At 35.9% G+C, this 20380-nt stretch overlaps 1 protein-coding gene across 3 annotated transcripts; it reads right to left on the bottom strand.

Moving 5' to 3' along the window:
• Window positions 1-1739: 1739 nt before the first annotated feature.
• Window positions 1740-20376, bottom strand: CNOT7 (CCR4-NOT transcription complex subunit 7). 3 transcript variants are annotated; one of them, XM_080796862.1, is made up of 7 exons: window positions 20185-20376; window positions 18485-18695; window positions 16034-16227; window positions 10341-10502; window positions 7392-7536; window positions 4977-5087; window positions 1740-2905 (listed from the first exon to the last, which is right to left on the bottom strand). In XM_080796862.1, exons 2-7 carry the CDS (start codon window positions 18599-18601, stop codon window positions 2897-2899), a joined length of 738 nt encoding a protein of 245 aa, XP_080652988.1. In that variant the 5' UTR covers window positions 18602-18695; window positions 20185-20376; the 3' UTR covers window positions 1740-2896. The 3 variants fall into 3 exon arrangements, with proteins under 3 accessions (XP_080652988.1, XP_080652987.1, XP_080652989.1); XM_080796861.1 differs by having other exon boundaries at window positions 1740-3410; XM_080796863.1 differs by lacking the exon at window positions 10341-10502 and having other exon boundaries at window positions 1740-3410; window positions 20185-20362.
• Window positions 20377-20380: the final 4 nt, after the last annotated feature.

Raw genomic sequence — 20380 nt, forward strand, 5'->3', positions numbered from 1 at the left:
TATATTTTTACATATTCGGGGTTGTTAACACATTTGAGTAGATTTCAGGTTGCACTAAGGTAGTAGTTTCTCAGTTTCTTTGAAAATACTATCACTTGTATTTCCATACAGACTATGAAAAGAAACCAGTTCTTTGGTCACTTCAAACTTAGCTTTGATTTCTCAAAGAAATACAGTAATAGCTGGAAAGCACTAGAATATCTGACTTACTTAGAGCCAAAGAAAAATACTCAAAATCCTTTTTCATTTTATAATTAACTGTCGATGTTGTGCCCAGTGGCCTCACTCTTCAACCAACTGTTCTTTCCAAAAGGCTAAGTCGTTAAAATTTATTTCCTCTAGACATAATTCTTTGGGCTACTGATTCAGAAACCATGACCTAAGTATCAGTAAATGGCTTTCTTGGCTAACAGACTTTGGTTGTAGCCTCACTTTCATTTCTTATTTTGTGAAGAAATCACGATGTGTTAAGATACTCCATTTTAAAATTTCTGTTGCTTTCCCAGTAGTTGGGCATGTTGTGATGAGTGCTTGGTCTGCTTATGTCAACATATATTGTGTTTTTTAGCAGTTACAGCATCATTCCTTGACAAACACAGTATTTACCATATAATTTGGTAAGATAATCCACATTCCAGTGTGCCTTCAAGGCACAGCATTCAAAGTGCAGTTTTCTTGTTTTGACATAATGATCTGGTAACAGAAAAAAATGTTTTTGTACAGATAGACAAAGCCCAGCAAATGCTTTCACATCATAGCTGCATCACTGATTGTGTAGCATACCAAAAAGGAATGTGAAATGCTGAGGAAGCCGTAAGCCGTTTCTGTAGCAGCTAGTCAACCTTCCTGCCGTGGTGCAAGAGTAGCCACAGACAGTACAGAAATGATGAGTGTGGCTGCATTCCAAGAAAACTTTATTTATGGACACTAAAATTTGAATTTCGTAATTTTCACATGTCAGGAGGTATTATTCTTTTGATTTTTTGCCCCCAACCATTTTAAAACCGTAAAAACTGTTCTTATCTCACTGGCCTTACAAAAAGAGGCAACAGCCTGGTTTGGGCCTGTGGGCTGTAGTTTGCTGACCCTTGCTCCAAGAGATTTAATAGAATATGGTGAGTCCAGAGTTAATGACTCAGGAACATTACAAAATTATCAGCCAAATATCTCAAGTCCAAAAGCTAGATTTAGTAAAGGTCATAATATTCCTCTTTTAGAAGTTATAAAATAATATTACTGCTTAAAAGACAGAAACCAAAACTGACACAAACTAAGAAATTGAGCAACTATGTGGCTATTCAAAAGGGAATATTTGTAATTCCTATTTTTTTTAAGGAGGTGAAGATCAAAATAAGAAACCTATTAGATTATCTGCTATATTGTGTCAGCTTTAAAAAGAAGCCACAGTAAGTCATATCAAATGCATTACTTTGTCTTTCAGAATAAATGCCTTCCTGGAAAGGAGATAAAAATCAATTCTTAACATCTAGGTGAGGTATTCATAAAGAATAAGCTGACAGTGTTGAAATGCAAAAGGCTCGATTAGACTAATTATTCAACTAATAAAAACTAGACTAATAATTAGCTACAGCTGAAGTTACTGAGTTATTAATAATAATAGACTAACAATTAGCTACAATTAAAGAAGTTACCGAGTTCTGTTCAGTTGCCCAAATTAAAAAAAATAAAATCTCCCAAATAAATATTTTTAAAACAAAATTACCAGTCATCAACATATATAAGAAAACATTTCTGAAGGCTTTATTTACAAAAGCTTTAAAAACAAATAATACCCTCTGTTTTGCAAATAACGTTTTGTTTAAAAAGGACCACCCAGTTACAGCATTGTAATATAATGAATAATGTACAAAGAAAGCAAACCAATGTGGCTAACATTTTAAGATTTGCTAGTATTACTGATTCAAATGTAGGTAGCACACATCGTAACTTGTAGTCTATCATTTCAGGGAAGAGTTAATGATTACCAAAATGTCTTCCTACACATGCTCTGGTCTGGTCACATATTCTGCATGGCTAAATATTTCAATCTCTTTTGTCAATATATATAAAATAGATTGCAAAGATATACACAAAAAATAAACAAGCATTACACTCCTCAGGTAATTTTAATTAGCTATATATATATAGCCATATATATATATACACACACATATATGGCTTTATATATAGAATATATTTTTGTGTTTTGTTGTTTTGCACCAAATCTCTTCATTATTTATCTTTGTAACAACTATGAAAGCACAATTTTTTGTCTTCTAATTTAATTTGGTACAATATATACCTAAAGACTTTGTATCTTTGGACTTTAATGAAATTGATTTGTGGAATCAACAAAGCAAGAGCATCGTAAGTATGGCTATAAAATGTTTAAAAAATTAAAAATAAGGTAAACAGTGACAGAATAAGAAGAAGCAGATCAAAGGGAAGTGTGCTATCATAAAATAACGGCGGCTTCAATTATCTTGGATGCCAGTTTCCTGGCAGACATTAAACATCCAATCACAAGGGATTTTTCCTGAAGGGTGTAAAGCTGGTTTGAAAAATTCTTCAGTCACAGAGCAGCCTACACATGCCAATGAGAAACTGACAGACACTAGATGTGCTTGGAAGATTAAACACTACGTACAGAAACAGCAGTTACTAAGCTCTCAGTAGTTTTTTGTTCATTTTTTTTTTTGTAGTCTTGCTGAATCAACCGTTTGCACAATGCATGTGCTATTTCCGTGGGTCAAAAACAAGTAAATACTGTATAAGGTTGGCAGATGGTCATTTTTCCAGCTAAGAGCAAGAAAAGCCAAAATTTCTGATAAAACAGAGGATTTGAGTCAGAATCACTCTCTAAAGTGCAAAATTGATGGTCCACAATCTCAAATAGCTAAAACTCCTGCAGAATAGAAGGGAGACATGAAACAGGGAAATAAATTACAGTCAGTGCTAGTTAATTTAGGAAGGGGGAAAAACAAACCAAGCCCAAGCAGGTGAAGTTTATCAAAATATTCAGTATGATGCGGGTTTCCCCACTCTGTCACACATGCCTGCTAACAAGTATATTAAGTTAAGGCCAAATTTAACCTGAATGCTTTTCTATTTATTAAGATCTGAGATAGGAATGGTCATACTAGTACTGAAAGGCAGAAAATAAAATGGGCTATGAAAGAAAAAAAAATAGTAATATCTATTGTTCAAGGGATTCAACGAGAGATAAAACCTATATACAAGTTTGTGTGTAGCTCAAATAAAAATAAAAGGACTATTTCATGTCATGACTGCTTGTTGGCTTCCTCTTCATATGCATTCCCTGTGCCATTCTGTACATAGGATGAACCAGAACCAAGGCCATACAAATGACCACAATATTTGGCATCATCAATATGATCTTCAAAGAACATCTAAAAAGGAATTTTGGGGAAAAAAAAAAGATAATTTTAACCAAAAGGTACCACTGGTAACTTATATTTCAGCAATGTAAGTACTGACTGTTTATTAACTAAAATGACAGCTCTTTTCTATGGTGCTCCTTTGAGGCCACACATTTTAAAATTCAATGAGTAAATCTAATGTTCTCAAGAAGTACAGAGCTCAAGAGAAACCAAAGAAAAAGATTACAAAAAAATGTATAAACAAGGGTCTTTCCTATTAACATTTAGATCAATTTTATGAGAGTTTGTAATCATGGAAAAATGGCAGGAATTCTTATTCCATTAATGTAACAATACTCAACGGTGAAAATGAATGAGCATTGCCAATGATTGGAGAAAAAAGTTTAGGCTTCTAAGTAGCCTTGAGTCTACATGCAAGGCTGAGTTGGCTGAAAACAAACCCTGAACACATTCTGGACAGTGAAATCTGAACATTCACACTAGGTCACTATTCTTGAAAAAGCCAAGGAACATGAAGATGATAAATTAGTAGCAGAGAATCCACCATTAATTGAACCATTAAGGTATTTTTTAAAATGCAAAGCTGAAAATCCAAAAGATTGTTTTAATTCTCTAGTGTAGCACTGGAAAGAAGTACAAAACAAAGTATTTACTTGTCATGAATAGACAGTCCAAATCATTTCTGAATCAATACCTGGCATAACAACTATTATGCTTTCTATTATTAATACAATTGCTACAAAAGTTTTAAATTTCCAGATAGTTCTCAGTCAATTCTTGAGTGTCTAAGAGGATATACTCAAAAGAATTCTAAAGTTGTATTTTGCAAAAAGGAAAACTTTCTTTTTGCATTTAATTTACAACGAGGTGTACCTGCATCTATCGCTCCATTACTAAGCTAGGAGGAGCCTTCAATTCACCTAGCTTTATATTCAGTATTGCCTTTTGCCACTTAAGGGGCTCTGCTCAGTGTGATTTTTGATTCAACAACTACTTCACATTTACTTAACCATTTGAGAATTTAGAACATCTTAGTAAGACTCAATCTACTAAAAAGCACTATATAAGCATTACTCTACAAACCCTCAAAATGCTGAAAAATGGCATAAACAAATGGTATTTTACTAGCAATTTAATGCCTATGAGAAGACAATGCCAGGGAGACCTAACATGTAGATTCCTTGACTTGGCAGCGACAGCACTGATGTGGTCTACAGAAAGAGTTCTGGAGTTCTGCTAGTAATGAGTGTGTCCTTGGATAGAAGTTACTAGTTTCTGGCTTCAGTTTTCTCATCTAAGAAATAGTCTGGTTGGGCCTACATGATTCCTAAGGTAGTTTAAATTGTTTCATTTTTTCAGTCTATGAAGAAAACATTTTTTCAGTGCCCTCTGAACTACATTTCAAGAGGACTTATTTTTGAACACTTTCATTCAAGTGTGTTGGACACAGCCTACATACATCTCTAACCAGGTCTTCATTTAATGAGCACTTATTGCCCAAAAACGTTTGCCGTTAGATTTTTAATGTTCTCAACCTAACAACCAACTGAGAAAAAGGCACTGATGTCTTCATACTTCTCTCATTTTGAAAAAGGCCATTCCTGTGAGCAATGAATCAGATCCCGCTTGATGCTGTGGTCCTATCCGTTCCAGCTCTAACTGTTCAGCAACTTCCTGTAAACCACCCTAGAAGAAAGAAAACCTGTCAACACAGAAACAGTACAATGCCCGAATTCACAAGTTATATAACTTAGACACTGACCAAAATATAAATGGACTTAGCCCGTAAAGATGGACCTTATGAAGATCAGAAAAAAAAAAGAATGTGAATTACAAATTAAAGTATTTGTTGAATATGGGAGAAGTTTACAATTTAGTAGAAAATGAGATCCTAATTGGGAAAATTTGTGTTCATCATATGCTTTAAGGCATGTGACAGGCAAATAACATTCCTGAAGATTTGGGGGAAGCAGATCCTATACAAGGGAACAGGTGTACAGGGGAACATTTATCAAGCACATTCAGTCAATCCATCCATCAATATAAAATGACCATCGGCAGTTTCTCTCAAACTTTCCTAAGCTTCTCACAAATCCATCTCTAAGTAGTTTACCTACATGATTTGTATAAAACAAAGCTATTGTGATTAAACCAGTCCTTAAAAATCCAATAAGTGCTTAATTATGGTTTTGTTAAAAACAAGAGTATGCTGTTATAAGAATACAACTCCTTATGAGGGTCTAAATATCTGCTTATGTTAATATTGCCAGGCTGAAAAAAGAAAGGAGTGAAAGCAAGAGAAAAAGAATAAAAGGGAAAAGTAAAAATAAAGGAAGAAAGAAAGGGAAGGAGAATAATGGCAGGGGGGAGGACAGGATATGAGTAAAGAAAGATCAAGACAAACAAAAGAGACACAAATTCCTCCCTAGTTGTTAAGGTAAACTAGCCCTCTTCTGCTTCACCACTTGAAACAGTGCTTTGCACAGACAGCAGTTCTGTGCTAAAAATAACATAAGGACTAGGTATCATGAGCAGCTGCTTAGGAGCGCAAGAGAATAGGGCCATTCAGCATGGCTGACCAGAGGTCAAAAAGCACCTTTTGTCATTAACCTAAATTTAACACAGCAGCTCACTCGGCATATTCAGAATAGCTGGTGTACCTAGAAAATTTTCCAATATCATACACATGGTGAGCAATAATTTGATCCTGTTCCTAAAATATGTCGTTGCAGAGACATGTCAGATTTTAAAAAGCACTTCTAAAGCCAGATTAAAACATCTGGGTCATGGATTCTCAGCATGTAATGCTTTCAGGGGTGGACTGAGTTTCTATAGCAATAAGGCTATCCTATTGCAAGTTCACTTGAGTCACAGCAGGAAGTCTCTTCAAATTGCACACAATCCTGCTGCTCCTAGGTGCTACAAACAAGGAGTGACCTTTCTTTAAAATTTCCCCACCTATATGCCATATTCTGTAATAAGGTAAGCAAACTTTGGCCAAAACATTACTTCTCTTCTGATTTTAAATTCAATTATCAAAAGCAAAGTTTTCAACTCCTACACCGTTTCTTTCTGCTTCAAAGTAAAGCACTTAAGGTTTTTGCCATCTCCTAAAGGTATAACTTTATTTGCACTTCTAAAAACCTGGTAAGAAAATGTGATCAACCCAATGTAGGTTCTACCAAGCAGCCACTTCACCTAAACATGCTTTTTAGTTGCAGCTTAAATACAAACACAGCTGGAAAAAAAATGAAAAATAAAAAATAAAGCCCTTCTATTCCTTGGGAGTCTAAGCCACCAAGAGAATTCATTCTCAAACATGAAGGAGCACTTTACTGATTAAAGAAACATTCCTTTTTAAAGAATTCATGTTCAGAAGTAACATTATTACACATGCATTCAGCAGTGTCAGAACGCAAGCTACTGTCCAGACAGGACCTAGACATTTATAGAAGCACTAACATCTTGACATCTTTTAGGCCGGGGGAAAAAAATCTTTTAGCCATGTTAATTAATCCTAGGAACGTGATCTGTGACTTGAACCAGTAAAATAATTTTTGTCCAAGCTGAAGGGAAAACACTGTTTGCTACATTACTGACCACACTGCAGGCCTGCTCAGATTTTATCTTGCATGGATAGATTGTGTGCATGCTGGGCAGCATGAACTTGCACTTCTGTGCATGACAGCCTCACTAGTCTTCACAATTTTTGTGCAGGTTTATGATTTTCAATCTGGCAAAGATGAAAATCTGATTCTTGGTTTGAATTTTGTTGAAAACTTATTCTGCCAATATACACTGAAACTCTGAAAAAGGATTTCCTATAAATAATTTATGCAACAAAAAGAATCAATGACCAGATAATATAATCACATTTAACATAAAACTTAAAATATGGCTTAAAACAACATCCCACACTAACATCTTATTTATCAGTCACTCAGTCTAAATAGTGTGTGGACTATAAACAGCCACTTAAAAAAGCCTTACTTTGAGATTTTTGCAGCTCTTCATGAGGTACTTCACATCATAAATGACAGGAAAAAATAATCGAAGGATCTCAAAGAAGTCAAGTTCTTCTTCAGGCAAGTTAGAGTTGGTCAGGATTTTGATTAAATAGCCAAAGTCATAACCACTACAAAAGGGTTAAATACAGAACAGAGACATATAAATACCATAGAGATGAAAAAATTTCTTTTTCTGATACAAATTTTAAGTGAGCCGCAACTGTAGGTCAAAAAAGGAATCTACCCCCCCCCCCAAAAAAAGGAAGCCCCCTCATACACACACAAAGTGAGAAAACAGACATGTTTGTAATGATGTAATGATAATAGGAAAATGCCATCATCTTACCAACAGTGATACGAACTTCTACCATTCAGAGATACCAGCATACAGATCTATACTAGCTTCTCAAGCCTACAGTCACTAGGTTACTATTTTTGCTGATCTCTAAAGGAAGAACTCTAAGCATCAAACTACCCATAGATGTCTCAAAAATTGTTAATTATGGAAATGGAAAAATAAATATGAATGGAACATGGCTAAAGATGTCAAAATGTAGCAGAATTGGCAAAAATAATACAACTCTTCCCATATTTTACATAAAGAGGTCATATGCTTCAAAACCCAAAGTGGGGTGCCTGGGTGGTTCAGTCAGTTAAGCATCCAACTCTTGATCTTGGCTCAGGTCATGATCTCAGTATCATGAGTTCAAGCCCCAAATTAAAAATAAAAACCCAAAGAGTAATTCCCTAATGAAAGTATTTTCATTTCCTTAAATGATTTTATCAGTCATTCTCTTCCCTCAAAATTCTGTTCCTATGTCATATGGCTCCTCAAGATATACTAATGGAAATGCTGCATTTCTCAGTAAACACTGAGAACTACTATCCATATCCAGAGAATAAAATACCAACTCCCATACTTTCAAGTCAAGATCTCCTAACTCTACTGTTTGTTTTTTTTTTTCCATAGCTTTGTATGTCCCCACATTCCTGGACCTTAATTGCACACCCTTTTTCTCCCTGTCTACCTTTACTTCAAGGACAAGATGCCTCCTCTGAAGAGTCTAGCTCCCAGTGATTTCTTATACAAACTGTTTCCTTGTACTACCCTTTAAAATGCATTATTGTTTTCTCCACTAGTCTAGTAGGAATCACATTTTTAAAAATATCTTTAAAATCTTTTACTTCACATAGCTCGAAGTCAGTACATTATTTGGTGAGAGGTGGTATTAATATATCTTTTGGGGGATACAAATAAAATTTCTATTTAATGTTCAGAACTACTACTAATTTTAAAAAAGAAAAAAAGAAGCTTTACCATTGAAGACGGTTAAGGAATACCAAGGTATAAGCAATTAACAGCAGAAACCTTTAAATTTCTGGTAATTGGCAAGGAAGTGACTGCTATCATCCAACTAAAGAGAAGTCAATACAGCATTTACTTATTACTAGTAAAAGACTGTACAAGAATTTAGGATTTATAACTTTCTTAAACTAGTCTCTATCTCATAGAAATATGAGATATTAGAATATTAGAATATGATGAAAATATTTAATGACATTTATAATAAAATCTTAACATACCTTGACAAATACTGGAGTCTAATTTAGACTATACATTCTAAGAAGACATGAACCCCTTGTTTCTGTTCATCTTAATATCCCCAGTGCCTAGCATGCAGTATTTGCTTAGAGTATTTTTTTGAATGAAAGAATTAAGTCATACACAGCAGAACGTAAGGATGAAGGTTTCTAGTCATGACCAGGAAAGTCAAACAAAACAAAACAAAACCCTGAAAAACATTCCCAATGTTAACAGAGACTTCAGTCTTGTCTCCTGAGGTATAGGCTCAAATGGAGAACAGAAAAAAAAGATGACAGGTGACAATTAATATGTTCAGTACTCCTAACTCAAAAACTACTGCTTCGTACTACATCAGAGTTTGCAAAATGAACAATCCTTTACTACAATCATTCCAGAGGCCAGAGTTGGAAATTCTAAAGCATGCAGGAATCTCTTTTTTTTTTTAAAAATGTGTGAAATGGACCCAATATAAGAACATTAATAGAAGGCCCAATAAAATAATTCCCAAGGCCACTTTTAGTCCCTGTGCTTCCAATTTAATTTAGTGTACCTCAACAGAAAAACTTTCTTACCTAGAAGTCTATTTTTACAAAATGGAACTACTTCCCTTTCTAAAAATTCTCTTTACAATCCAGTTTCATTTTATAGTAAGAATGAAAAACGACCATTTATTGAGAATTTACAGTTTGTAAAATCTTTTATTAAAATGCTCTAAACATATTATTGATCATTAAAAACTAGATATTTACCTAAGTGATACCTACCTGACCACTCCTCTTTGAAAAAAAAATTAAAATCCACAACCCCCCACCCACTCCTAACATTCTCTTCGCTGTTTTTTTCTCCACAGCACTTATCAACAACAAACCACAATATAAATTTCATCATTCAAAAAGAATTGCCTATTCCCACCAGAATATAAACTTCATGAGGCTGAGGATTTTTAGTTTAATTCCTAGAATCTTATACCAGAGTGCTTGGCATTGGTAGATATTAAATAAATATTTTCTTAACAAATGAATGATTTCATTCTAAGGCTCAGAAATGTTAAATAACCCCCAGTAACATTGACTCCAAACGGCATTGCTGGATTTAAACCAAGATCTACTTTGTCAGCCTAACTCTTTCCACTATGTAATACTGTCTCTCTCACTGGCTAAAAATGAAATACATACCTTTAAATTAACCCTTAAATAGACCAATATTAGCTTCTTGAGAGGAGATTGCTATGTGGCAGCCAGTTCCTTATAGAACTGAGCTTGAAAGTTCTGAAACAGTGACCCACACCAAGTGTGGAGCAGTTAGGAAATAGAAACACAAATGCCATTTTCAGTGCAATCTTTTTACCTATGAAATGATAACCATTTGACCCCTTCGCAGAGGACCACTCCCGATGTCATAAGAAGTTCTGCAAAGTACTGGGTCTCAATTCCTTCCTCCTCATGTTTTTTAAACTGGATGCCAGATGTTGTTAGTAGCTCTATAGAGTCCTGGGCATACATGTCCTCCCTGGCAGAAGAAGAAAGACAACCTTCAAAAATGCCATTTTTCAAACAAGCCATTTTTCTCCACTTACATCTACAACCTACAGTACCAGAAACTATAAAACACAGGACTGGCTTGGGTCTGATTATTCCAATGCTTCACATAGGAAGGAAAATACAATTTAAATATTAAGGTTATTATTTTAGAAAAGTGTTCAGTAAATCATCTTTCAAAGCAGTCCAAGGGTGAGATTTTAATCTTTACTACTGATTCAATGTCATTAGCTTTTCACAAGCTACATATATTTAACTGAGTTTGAAAAAAGGGTCTTCTACTCACCAGGGGCTACCACCACAAAGTGAAAGATATGTTCTTTTCAGGGGTTTTCAGTCTCAGCAGCCTTTTTATTGCTGCCCCATGGAGCTGTAGCCACAGGGGTGGGTGACAGCCTATATCCATCTCCCATGCTCCCAGCAGGATCAGGAAGGAGACCAAGAGGAAAATATCTGATGTGGCTACGTTAAAACTACATTCCATCCTAAAGAAAAAGAAATTTCCTCCTCTCACTAATGATGAGCCTTTCAAATGGCTCCAATAACCAGTAAAATGTTTAAAATGGAAGACTTTGCTATAATAGCAATAATTTCTTCTTTTAACAATCTTAATCCTAGAAAATCACCTCCCAAAAATGAAGCCAGGAAATCTAAATATAAACCAACCATTCAAGATTTTACTTAAGACAAAAAGAAACCACTAATTTCTAAGCACGAACACACCGGTAATCCAAATGTTAAATTAAATTTTAAAAAAGGATCAAAACAAAGGTACAGGTTTCTGAAAATACATGGTAAGTATTTTGTGCACTGCCCGCTGGATTTTTTTCGTTTACTTTTTAAATTGCAAGAATACTGGTTTCCACCACTTAGCGAAAGAAAATTCTATCAAAAGCTTTAACAAAACTAATTAAACCAAAAGAAATATTACATTTAGGTAAAAAAGTGTTCTTACAGTCTATTCTCTGGAAATCAGTCTGCTTCTAAGTGTCTTTGAAAAATAACAAAACATAATGTTGTATGGTGCCAAACAGTAAATACAGTTATTGTGGTAAGCACTGTACAATCTACAGAATCGTTAAATCACTGTTATGCACTTGAAACTAATGTAACATATGTGAACTATCCTTAATATAAAAATTTAAAAAACAAACAAATACTAGCCACTGGAACATCTAAAAAAATAGAGGGACCTCCAATCACCACTTTAGGTCAAAATTTCCCGCAGGAAAAACCCTTTAGGAAGGATTTCTGAATAAACCTAATATAAGTTTTTTTTCATTAAATGAGAGATATCATTGGCCTTATTACACTAAAAATATGTATCTTAAACAATTAAAATCTCACTCATCAGGCTCTGATGCTCACACTGAGAGGCATACTTTAGCAAATTATAACCAACCCAAACCATAAGATTCTTTCCCTAGGCTCACATTATACTCGGCCATATGCTCACTTTATCTTTTAGTACACAGATTCAAAAGGGCAATGACTTTTGTCACTTTTGTTTAATGTCTATCACCACATCAAAAAACTTGTGAGGTGGAACAGTGAGTGTTGCACTACTTAAATCAGAATTTCCCAAACTTGCCCAATGACAGCAATCATCCAGAGAGTGTACCAAAAATATGGGTTCCCAGGTCCTATACCTAGACCTACTGAATTACAATATCCAGGAGAAAGATTTGGGTAAATACCTCAGGTGCTTAATAATCAACAAGTTTAGTTAAAAAAAAATGTATAAAATTACTTCTTTCTCTTTTTTTCTGTATAGTTCACATAACTCAATGCAGATTAAGCTAATGTACTATCTTATATTTCTTTGGAGTAAATATTTTAAAATTTGGAACCAATTCCATGCTTTATAATACCCAAATCATTAGAAGAGAAAGCTGAAAGCTCCACAGGTAGGCTAATAAATCTCTAAATAGAATGAAGAAAATTTCCTGCTGGTAAGGAAAACTCTGTAATTGTTATAATTCAATTCTCCAAATCAATTCAAATTCAAACCTCCAAATCCCCTTCCCATGGTATCCATTTCAAGTTTTTTTTTTAATTTTTTAATTTTTTTATTCCAAAATTCATTGTTTATGTACTGCACCCAGTGCTCCATGCAATACGTGCCCTCCATAATACCCACCACCAGGCTCACCCATTCCCCCATCCCCAGCAAAACCCTCAGTTTGTTTCTCCAGAGTCCACATTCCCAAGCTTCAAAAATCCTAGTACATGTAGGAATATATTAAAGGATGGAAATCTCAAAAAAGTAGTCAAAACATTGTTTAGTCAAAAATGTAAGGACTACTGCAGGTGCAGGCATTGGCTTACTGATTATAACAATCTGTTCAGAACACATACTGTTCACGAACAGTAATGATTGCTCCTAACACTCATCAACTACTAAATTTAAGGAGGCAAAATATCCAGGCATAATAACTGAACTGGAGTGAAAGCCATGTACAAATATCTAAAAAAGGTTTTCCCAAAAAGCAGAGATATAAGGCTGCTCATCTCAAAACTATATCCTAAAAACAGAAACTTAACTAGGTATGTTAAATCCCATAAATATATTTTTTCATCTTTTTTTAAAGTAGGCTCCATGTCCAACATGGGGCTTGAACTCACAACCCCAAGATCAAGAGTCTCATGCTCTATGTACTGAGCCAGCCAGGTGCCCCTACTTTTTGACTACCTACAATTATAAACTTAGCCTACTACACAAATTCACATTTTTAAACACAGACTAAAGATTTTATAATTTGGAAATGCCTTCCAACCTCAATCCATTCCTGGCTCACCATACATTTTATATTTTAAAACATGCACCCTATATATTTAAGTTTATGCTAAAAAATCATGAGCAAAGACAAACCAGAATACAGACTGTCACAAATGCACAAACGGTCACAAAACTTAATGTTTTATGAACTGAAACCAAGAACATGTAAGATGCTCAAAAAATCTGCAAAGACTGGGGCGCCTGCGTGGCTCAGTGGGTTGAGGCCTCTGCCTTCGGCTCAGGTCATGATCTCAGGGTCCTGGGATCAGGCCCCGCATCGGGCTCTCTGCTCGGCGGGAAGCCTGCTTCCCCCTCTCTCTCTCTGCCTGCCTCTCTGCCTACTTGTGATCTCTGTTAAATAAATAAATAAATAAATAATCTGCAAAGACTATATGAAAGACAACATGAACAGACTGCAACTCTATACATGACAATAGGCTTTTAGCCTTCAAATGCCTGTGCATTATCCTATAAAACAAAATCAAAACCACCCTCTGATTCTGCTGTCCTTTCCACTTACAGTCCTCCCTGTATCTCCTCTCCACTGCCGTTTTCCTTCAGTGAATTATCAGCTTCCTTTCTGTTACCACTGAACCCACAATCTCCTGTAATCTCTATTACACTATCAAAATGATTTTCTCAAATAGTAATTACTGCAATCATCAAATTGATGTTTTAGAAATTTCTTCTCATCTCCTTTGAGATAGCTTTCTTCTGCACAGCTCATAAATATTCTACTTCAACTTTCATTTTACTATCAACCCCAAATTCAATTTAGAGAGAACTCCTATACATTGATCATTATCTAACAAATTCTAATTTTTGGACTTTGGCAATGGAGAGCAGACAGAAATGTTACAGGAACAAAAAGTTATAAAGACCATGACCAATTTTCCTCAACACTATATCCCTGGCACCTAACCCAGCTGCTGACACATTCTAGACACTCAATAAAAAAGTCAATTTTCATCTTTCTTCAAAATATCCAAGATTCTATTCGTGGTATTCTGTTCTCCATATTAAGTAGTCCCAGTTTTATCTTCCAAATAATCGTTTCCATTTAAATAGTATATTCTACTATATCCTTCTCCTTAAAAATATCTTAGACATTAACAATAGCATAAATAGTGGCAAAACTCAGTAACAAGTAACTCTCTCTGTTTAAGAAGAAAATGTCTTTCAAAGATTGTAATACGGCAGTTGTTTTAACAAAGATGTTTCTAGAAAAGGAAAAGGTCAATTTTTCCAAAATGGAGACATAGACGGGTCCACCTCCTACTCATGTATTTACATCACAACGGTATCTCAGTTTAAGAAAGTGTTCTAATGATCAACTTGGAAAAAAAGTAAAACAGAACAAATGAAACGGTGAAGAACTAATTTTAAAAATGGTTATCTTTTGAGAAAAGGACAAAAGACAATTTTCAGTGTTTCAGAATTATAGTACTTATAAAACGTTATTACCAGTTTGAATAGAGAGGAGTAAATTCTACCCTTTAAATTCAACAAAGTAAAACAGAAAATGAGGCTAAACACAATGTAATTATAAGCCATAGTACTGCACCACTAACAACATTACTCTCTAAAATCATCAGCGCTGCCTTTTAGATCTTACATACTAAATATCACATTGTTGTACAGAGAATGGGAGGTTCTTACACTGGCACTACTGTTAATTGTCCCACACCTTCTTTAACTATTTTCTGAACCAGATTTAAGATCATATTACACAAGTACATGCTGTCAAATAGAAGGACACCGCAATATTTTAACTTAGAATGTCTTAAACATTTTCCCACCTTAGAATCAGTTTGTAAACAATCTGCCCTCAGCCAAAACACTCAAGACTTCCTAAGCTATCAAGACAACAAGTAAGGAAACTTGATTTCAACCTTGGGCTTGAGTTAGAATTTAGTTTCTGAATGGTTTCTGAAAGAAATACCAAGTTCAAGGATACCATTACCTCTGCTATGTTAGTTCTAAGAGGTTTTGTGGGCTGATCAGGGAGTTTAACTATTACATAACTATTATATAATTATATTGACTTGACAAGAAAATGCACCCAAGTTTCCAAGAAATGTCTTACTGCCCTTGACATGTAATCTATTCATAATCTGGAGTTTGACTGTAATAAAAAAATATCTCCACACGAAGGATAATCACTACAACAAAGATGTATATATTTCAAGTTGCACACAAAGTCTGAAAGTAAAATATAATGTAAAGGTTATTTTCTATCAAGAAGTGTCTTCAGGGGCGCCTGGGTGGCTCAGTGGGTTAAAGCCTCTGCCTTCGGCTCAGGTCATGATCCCAGGGTTCTGGGATCGAGCCCCACATCGGGCTCTCTGCTTGACAGGGAGCCTGCTTCCTTCCCTCTCACTGCCTGCCTCTCTGCCTACTTGTGATTTCTGTCTGTCAAATAAAAAAAAATTAAAAAAAAAAAGAAGTGTCTTCAATACCCAAAGTTTTTCAGATTTCAAAAAAAAGTAGCAGTCATACTTTTCAAACAACATCTTTAAAATTCGAAGTATTTAAATATAAAGTCTTCTTTATCCTATTTCTTTTGTTCCATCAGAAGAAATCTAATCTTTTGAAATTTTAGGTTTTAAATATTTCTAGGATAACTGCCAAATTCAGTTAGCATTTCATTCAACATACTTGAAAGAAATCAATTCCTAAAATTAAGCTAAAAAAAGTTTGGGTTATATTTATTTCCCACTTACGTCAAATTAAATTTAAAATTAAACTGCCAAGTTGAAGTTCCTGGAGGATATTCTCCTTGCTCATTCATAAATGTCAGTCCTAGCTGAATTATCTTTAACAAGTCTACATTACATCGCAATAGTTGGTACTGATAGTCAGCATTGCTCCTGAATTCTCCAATAGGTCTTGCAACCACACCTGGAAACTCGGTGTCCTGTAAAATAGTTTTAAGAGTCATTATTTACTAAATGAAACCACAAAACCACAATCCACAAATTCTTAGCATAAATCATTAATTTTTGGTTCAAGTCAAAGAATCCTGTTATAGATAATATTCTACACATTCGTATTCAAATACAAATTACCTTTTAACTATGAAGAGCATTACTTTTTAGAACCATAAAATAGAACCAAACTTAATGACTTTCTCATTTTAAATACTGTGTTAGAAAAAATTATTCTGTATAAGATATGAATGATAAATGCACCAAGTACTCTATTCCCAAGGAAGGGGGAAAAAATCATAAATTCATGTTTCTCAAGGGGTATTTGAAACTGTGTTCACAGTATGCTAGTGTTAAATGAAGAACTGGTTAAAAAGAATGGAAAATGCATCATATTTTCCAATTATTTCTCTGAGGTAAGTTTTGTCTAAACATCAAAACTCTCTCAATTTCCTGGGCTAAAACAGCACTCTCTCTGTACTCCAGAGAAAACAGGTCACCAAAAATTATGTGATACCCACTTATTCCTGTAGAACATTATCATGTCTCTAATGTCACTCCTTATCATCTGAGAAATGATCACTATATATTTTTGTGGGATAAAAAACAACTTCTGGGCGCCTGGGAGGCTCAGTTGGTTAAGCAACTGCCTTCAGCTCAGGTCATGATCCTGGAGTCCTGGGTTCGAGTCCCACATCGGGCCCCCCCCTGCTCTGCAGGGAGTCTGCTCCTCTTTCTCCTTCTGCCGAACACTCCCCCTGCTTGTGCTCTCTCTCTCTGTTAAATAAAATCTTTAAAAAACAGGGGCGCCTGGGTGGCTCTGCCTTCGGCTCAGGTCATGATCTCAGGGTCCTGGGATCGAGCCCCGCATCGGGCTCTCTGCTTGGTGGGGAGCCTGCTTCCCCCTCTCTCTCTGCCTGCCTCTCTGTCTACTTGTAATCTGTCTCTCTGTGTCAAATAAATAAAAAAATAATAATAATAAATAAAAAAACCAAAAACTTCAATTCTAATTATGGGTAAGTATACTTTTATTAAATAGGTAATCTATGTACACTCGAATATTCATATTTTCACCAATCAACCTGCTCCTCCCCACAAAAGCACATTTATTTATTTGCATTAAAAATACTGAGGAAATGATACTATATCACTTTTAAAATTCAAATTGGGAAGCGAAGAACAAAATCTGAATGCCAAAACACTATGAAACAGTAAAGAAACTAAAACTCTAAATTCAACTCAACCACTTTACTGGATATTTTATTAACACAAAATGCTATGTGTGTTGTGGGAGAGAAAGGATAAGACACTAACCCCTTGCTTTGTGGAACTTACAATCTGGAAAACAGTACAGTAACTGTAATAGATGTACAAAGTACAGCAGGTAAATCAGCAAAATAATTAACTCAATAGATGGTCTAGGTAGATTAAATACTAAATGCAAAAGCAGAGATGCTTAACAGCACAGTATGTTCGTGCAACTCCACTGCTGATTAAAACAAACAACAAAAAAAACGGCAGATCAACAGTGTTCCACTGGGAGGTCTGATTTTTTTTTGAGAAAGACATGCAGGAGCTCCCTAGCTTTTTTGTGCTCATCTGGTATTATCAGTTAAGCCTTAAGTGTTGCTGGGCGCTGACCTGGCACTCACAGCTAGGTTCTAATGTTCTTCTGTTGTTGAGTATGAACAGTTTTACACTTCAACATCAGATAAAACCACTCTGTAATCATAACTAAACATAGACAAAAACATAAACATTGTCCAAACTACAAAAATGGTCAAACATCTTTCCATCTTGGCTAATGTAAGTAAACCGTTGCTTTTTTTATAGCTTTAGTATCATTCTAGTCTTCTCTCATTCTATTTAAGACTTATTATGATACCCTGTCATAGAATTACCCCAGCTTCTCAACAGCATCCAATTCAGAGCAAGGCCCTGCCTCCTTAATCCCTCCCTAAAACCACCTGACAAAAGCCAAATCCTAAAGTCTTTTCTAACACTCTTACTCACATGCCCCATGGTTTCAGTGGTATGCATTTTCCCTCACTGCAATGAGTAATAAACCCAATTTGTCACATTGCAGAAGTGTTCCTGGTGGTCTCTGGTTGGAGGACATTGACAAAATTTTCTTTTTATAATTAAATTAATCTCTACAATATTAACCAGATGAACTGAATTCAAGACTTTTAATATCCCAGTTCCTCTTTTATAAGAAGCATCTTAAGGATTTGATGATAGGCATACCATAGCAACGTAATTATATTTTCTGATAACTTGACGAATTTTCTTCATCTCTTCATCCAGGTTGCAAGCCCAAACTTCACAAATTCTTTGGCTATGATCTACAGTTGCTGCTGGCATAGTGAGGGCACAAGAAGTCTAGATGCCAAGCATCAAAATGTTATACTTGATTGAAGATTTGTTTCATAAAATACTTTATCCTTTATTTTTGTACCTGTCAAAATAAAAGCCAGTGATATCAGAAATATGATTCATAGATGAACTGAGTTGATACAAACCTAAAAGATTATTCAAAGTCCTTGATTTGTAAGAAAATCAGTTTGGGAAATGACTTGTCTAAAGTCACACAGCTTATCAGTAGGAAAAAGAAAAGGACTGAAACAGGTTTTCTGGTTCTAATATCAATGTTAGGCAAAAACAATATTTTTTATGTGTATGTACTAATCATTTTTAAAAAACTTTAAAGATTGCTCTGAATTCAACTCACTCTCTGAATAAAACTTTATAAAGACATCTATTTCCACACAGAAAATGAAAAGTTAAATGGTGATATAATGTGACTGGATCAGATGTTATTAGGACAAAGGTAATGTTTGCTTTTACTCATTAACAGCAAATCTGACTTGATTACAAAATCTACTTTAGTGGCATTTACTTAAGTCAGATTAGAAGGTACTTTTTAGTAAACCAACAACAACAAAAAAGAAAACAAAAAAATCTCTTTCTGAAAAACAAGTAACAGCCACAGAAACTGTTCTAATATCTCTAACTGCAGGAGGAAGGAAGAAAAGGGTGTATGCATTTCAAACTGTTTCTAATTTCCTAAAAACCCAAGTATAAACACACAACTGTCCTTCTGTCCAAAAACAGTATCATGCCACATAAAGAGTACAGACCAACATTTTGATTCTTGGACAGAAAAATTCCAAATGCTCCTTCATTTTTCACGGAAGTCTGAAAAAAATCCTAACAAACAAGGTAAAAAAGGGAATTATGATACCTCCCAAACACTTCAGTCACAAATGTAACCTCAAGTCCTCTAAGAACAGAAACCAAAGACCTAGGGGACCCCTCCTTCATTACCCTCCCCACTCCCCTACACACACACACACACACCCCTTCATTACCCTCCCCACTCCTCTACACACACACACACACACACACACACACTCTTAAAAAGACCCTGTAGCTTAACATTACTTTTCCACCTCTCTCTCTACTACAATTCCAGAAGCCCTGACGAGGCACCAGAGGCCTTCTCATTACTGGAGATACAATCTCCGTACTGCAGGCTCCCAAAGAATCGAAAACAGCACAGAGCCACTCAAGTCATAGATAACTCTCTTCCCTGGCAGAGAGCCACTGTGAAGGTGCTTGATAACGATTTACTGGGGCCAGACTGACTCCCAAGCACTGTTGCCAGAAGAAATACGAGGAGCTGAGATCTAGGCCACCGCCCTCCACTCCCAATTTCCGTCCAACAACGTCGAAGCCCCAGGTACAAAGCCTTTACGTCATCACTCCGCGCCACCCCCTTGACATACCCTCAGCCCGTTACCCTGCCCCCCTCCACCCGCCGCCTCGCTTTTTCCTTCGCCAGCCGCGTTCCAGCTGGCGCCATCGCTCACCATCTCAGGTTCATCGTTCCCGCCCCCTTTCTACTTCCCCAATCCGCCCCTCCCCCCGGCAGACGCAAGATCTACTTGTGTCGCTGAGCTCGCGCTCCTCCTCCTCCTCCTCGCCATAGAGACAGCAACCAGCGGCGGTGGCGGTGGCGGTAGCGGCGGCAGCAGCGGGTGCCCCATAGACACCTCACGCCCAGCAAGGGGAAAAGGGGAGCTGGGGCTGCGCCGCACCGTGCTGCGCCGTCGCTTCTCGCACGTCCTGGCGGGGGCGCTA

This window comes from Martes martes, assembly GCF_963455335.1.
Source record: "Martes martes genome assembly, chromosome: 2".
Lineage (NCBI taxonomy): Eukaryota > Metazoa > Chordata > Mammalia > Carnivora > Mustelidae > Martes > Martes martes.

Bases quoted from the DNA above. Each gene is read 5' to 3' on its own strand.
- CNOT7 (XM_080796861.1), bottom strand. From the start codon at position 18,601: ATGCCAGCAGCAACTGTAGATCATAGCCAAAGAATTTGTGAAGTTTGG. The intron at 7,537-10,340 runs GTAAAAAGATTG...ACCCTTTTGTAG, and splicing joins AAATGGTTATCATTTCATAG to TGGTTATGACTTTGGCTATT. The intron at 3,411-4,976 runs GTATGAAGACAT...ATTCCTTTTTAG, and splicing joins CCTTTTTCAAAATGAGAGAA to ATGTTCTTTGAAGATCATAT.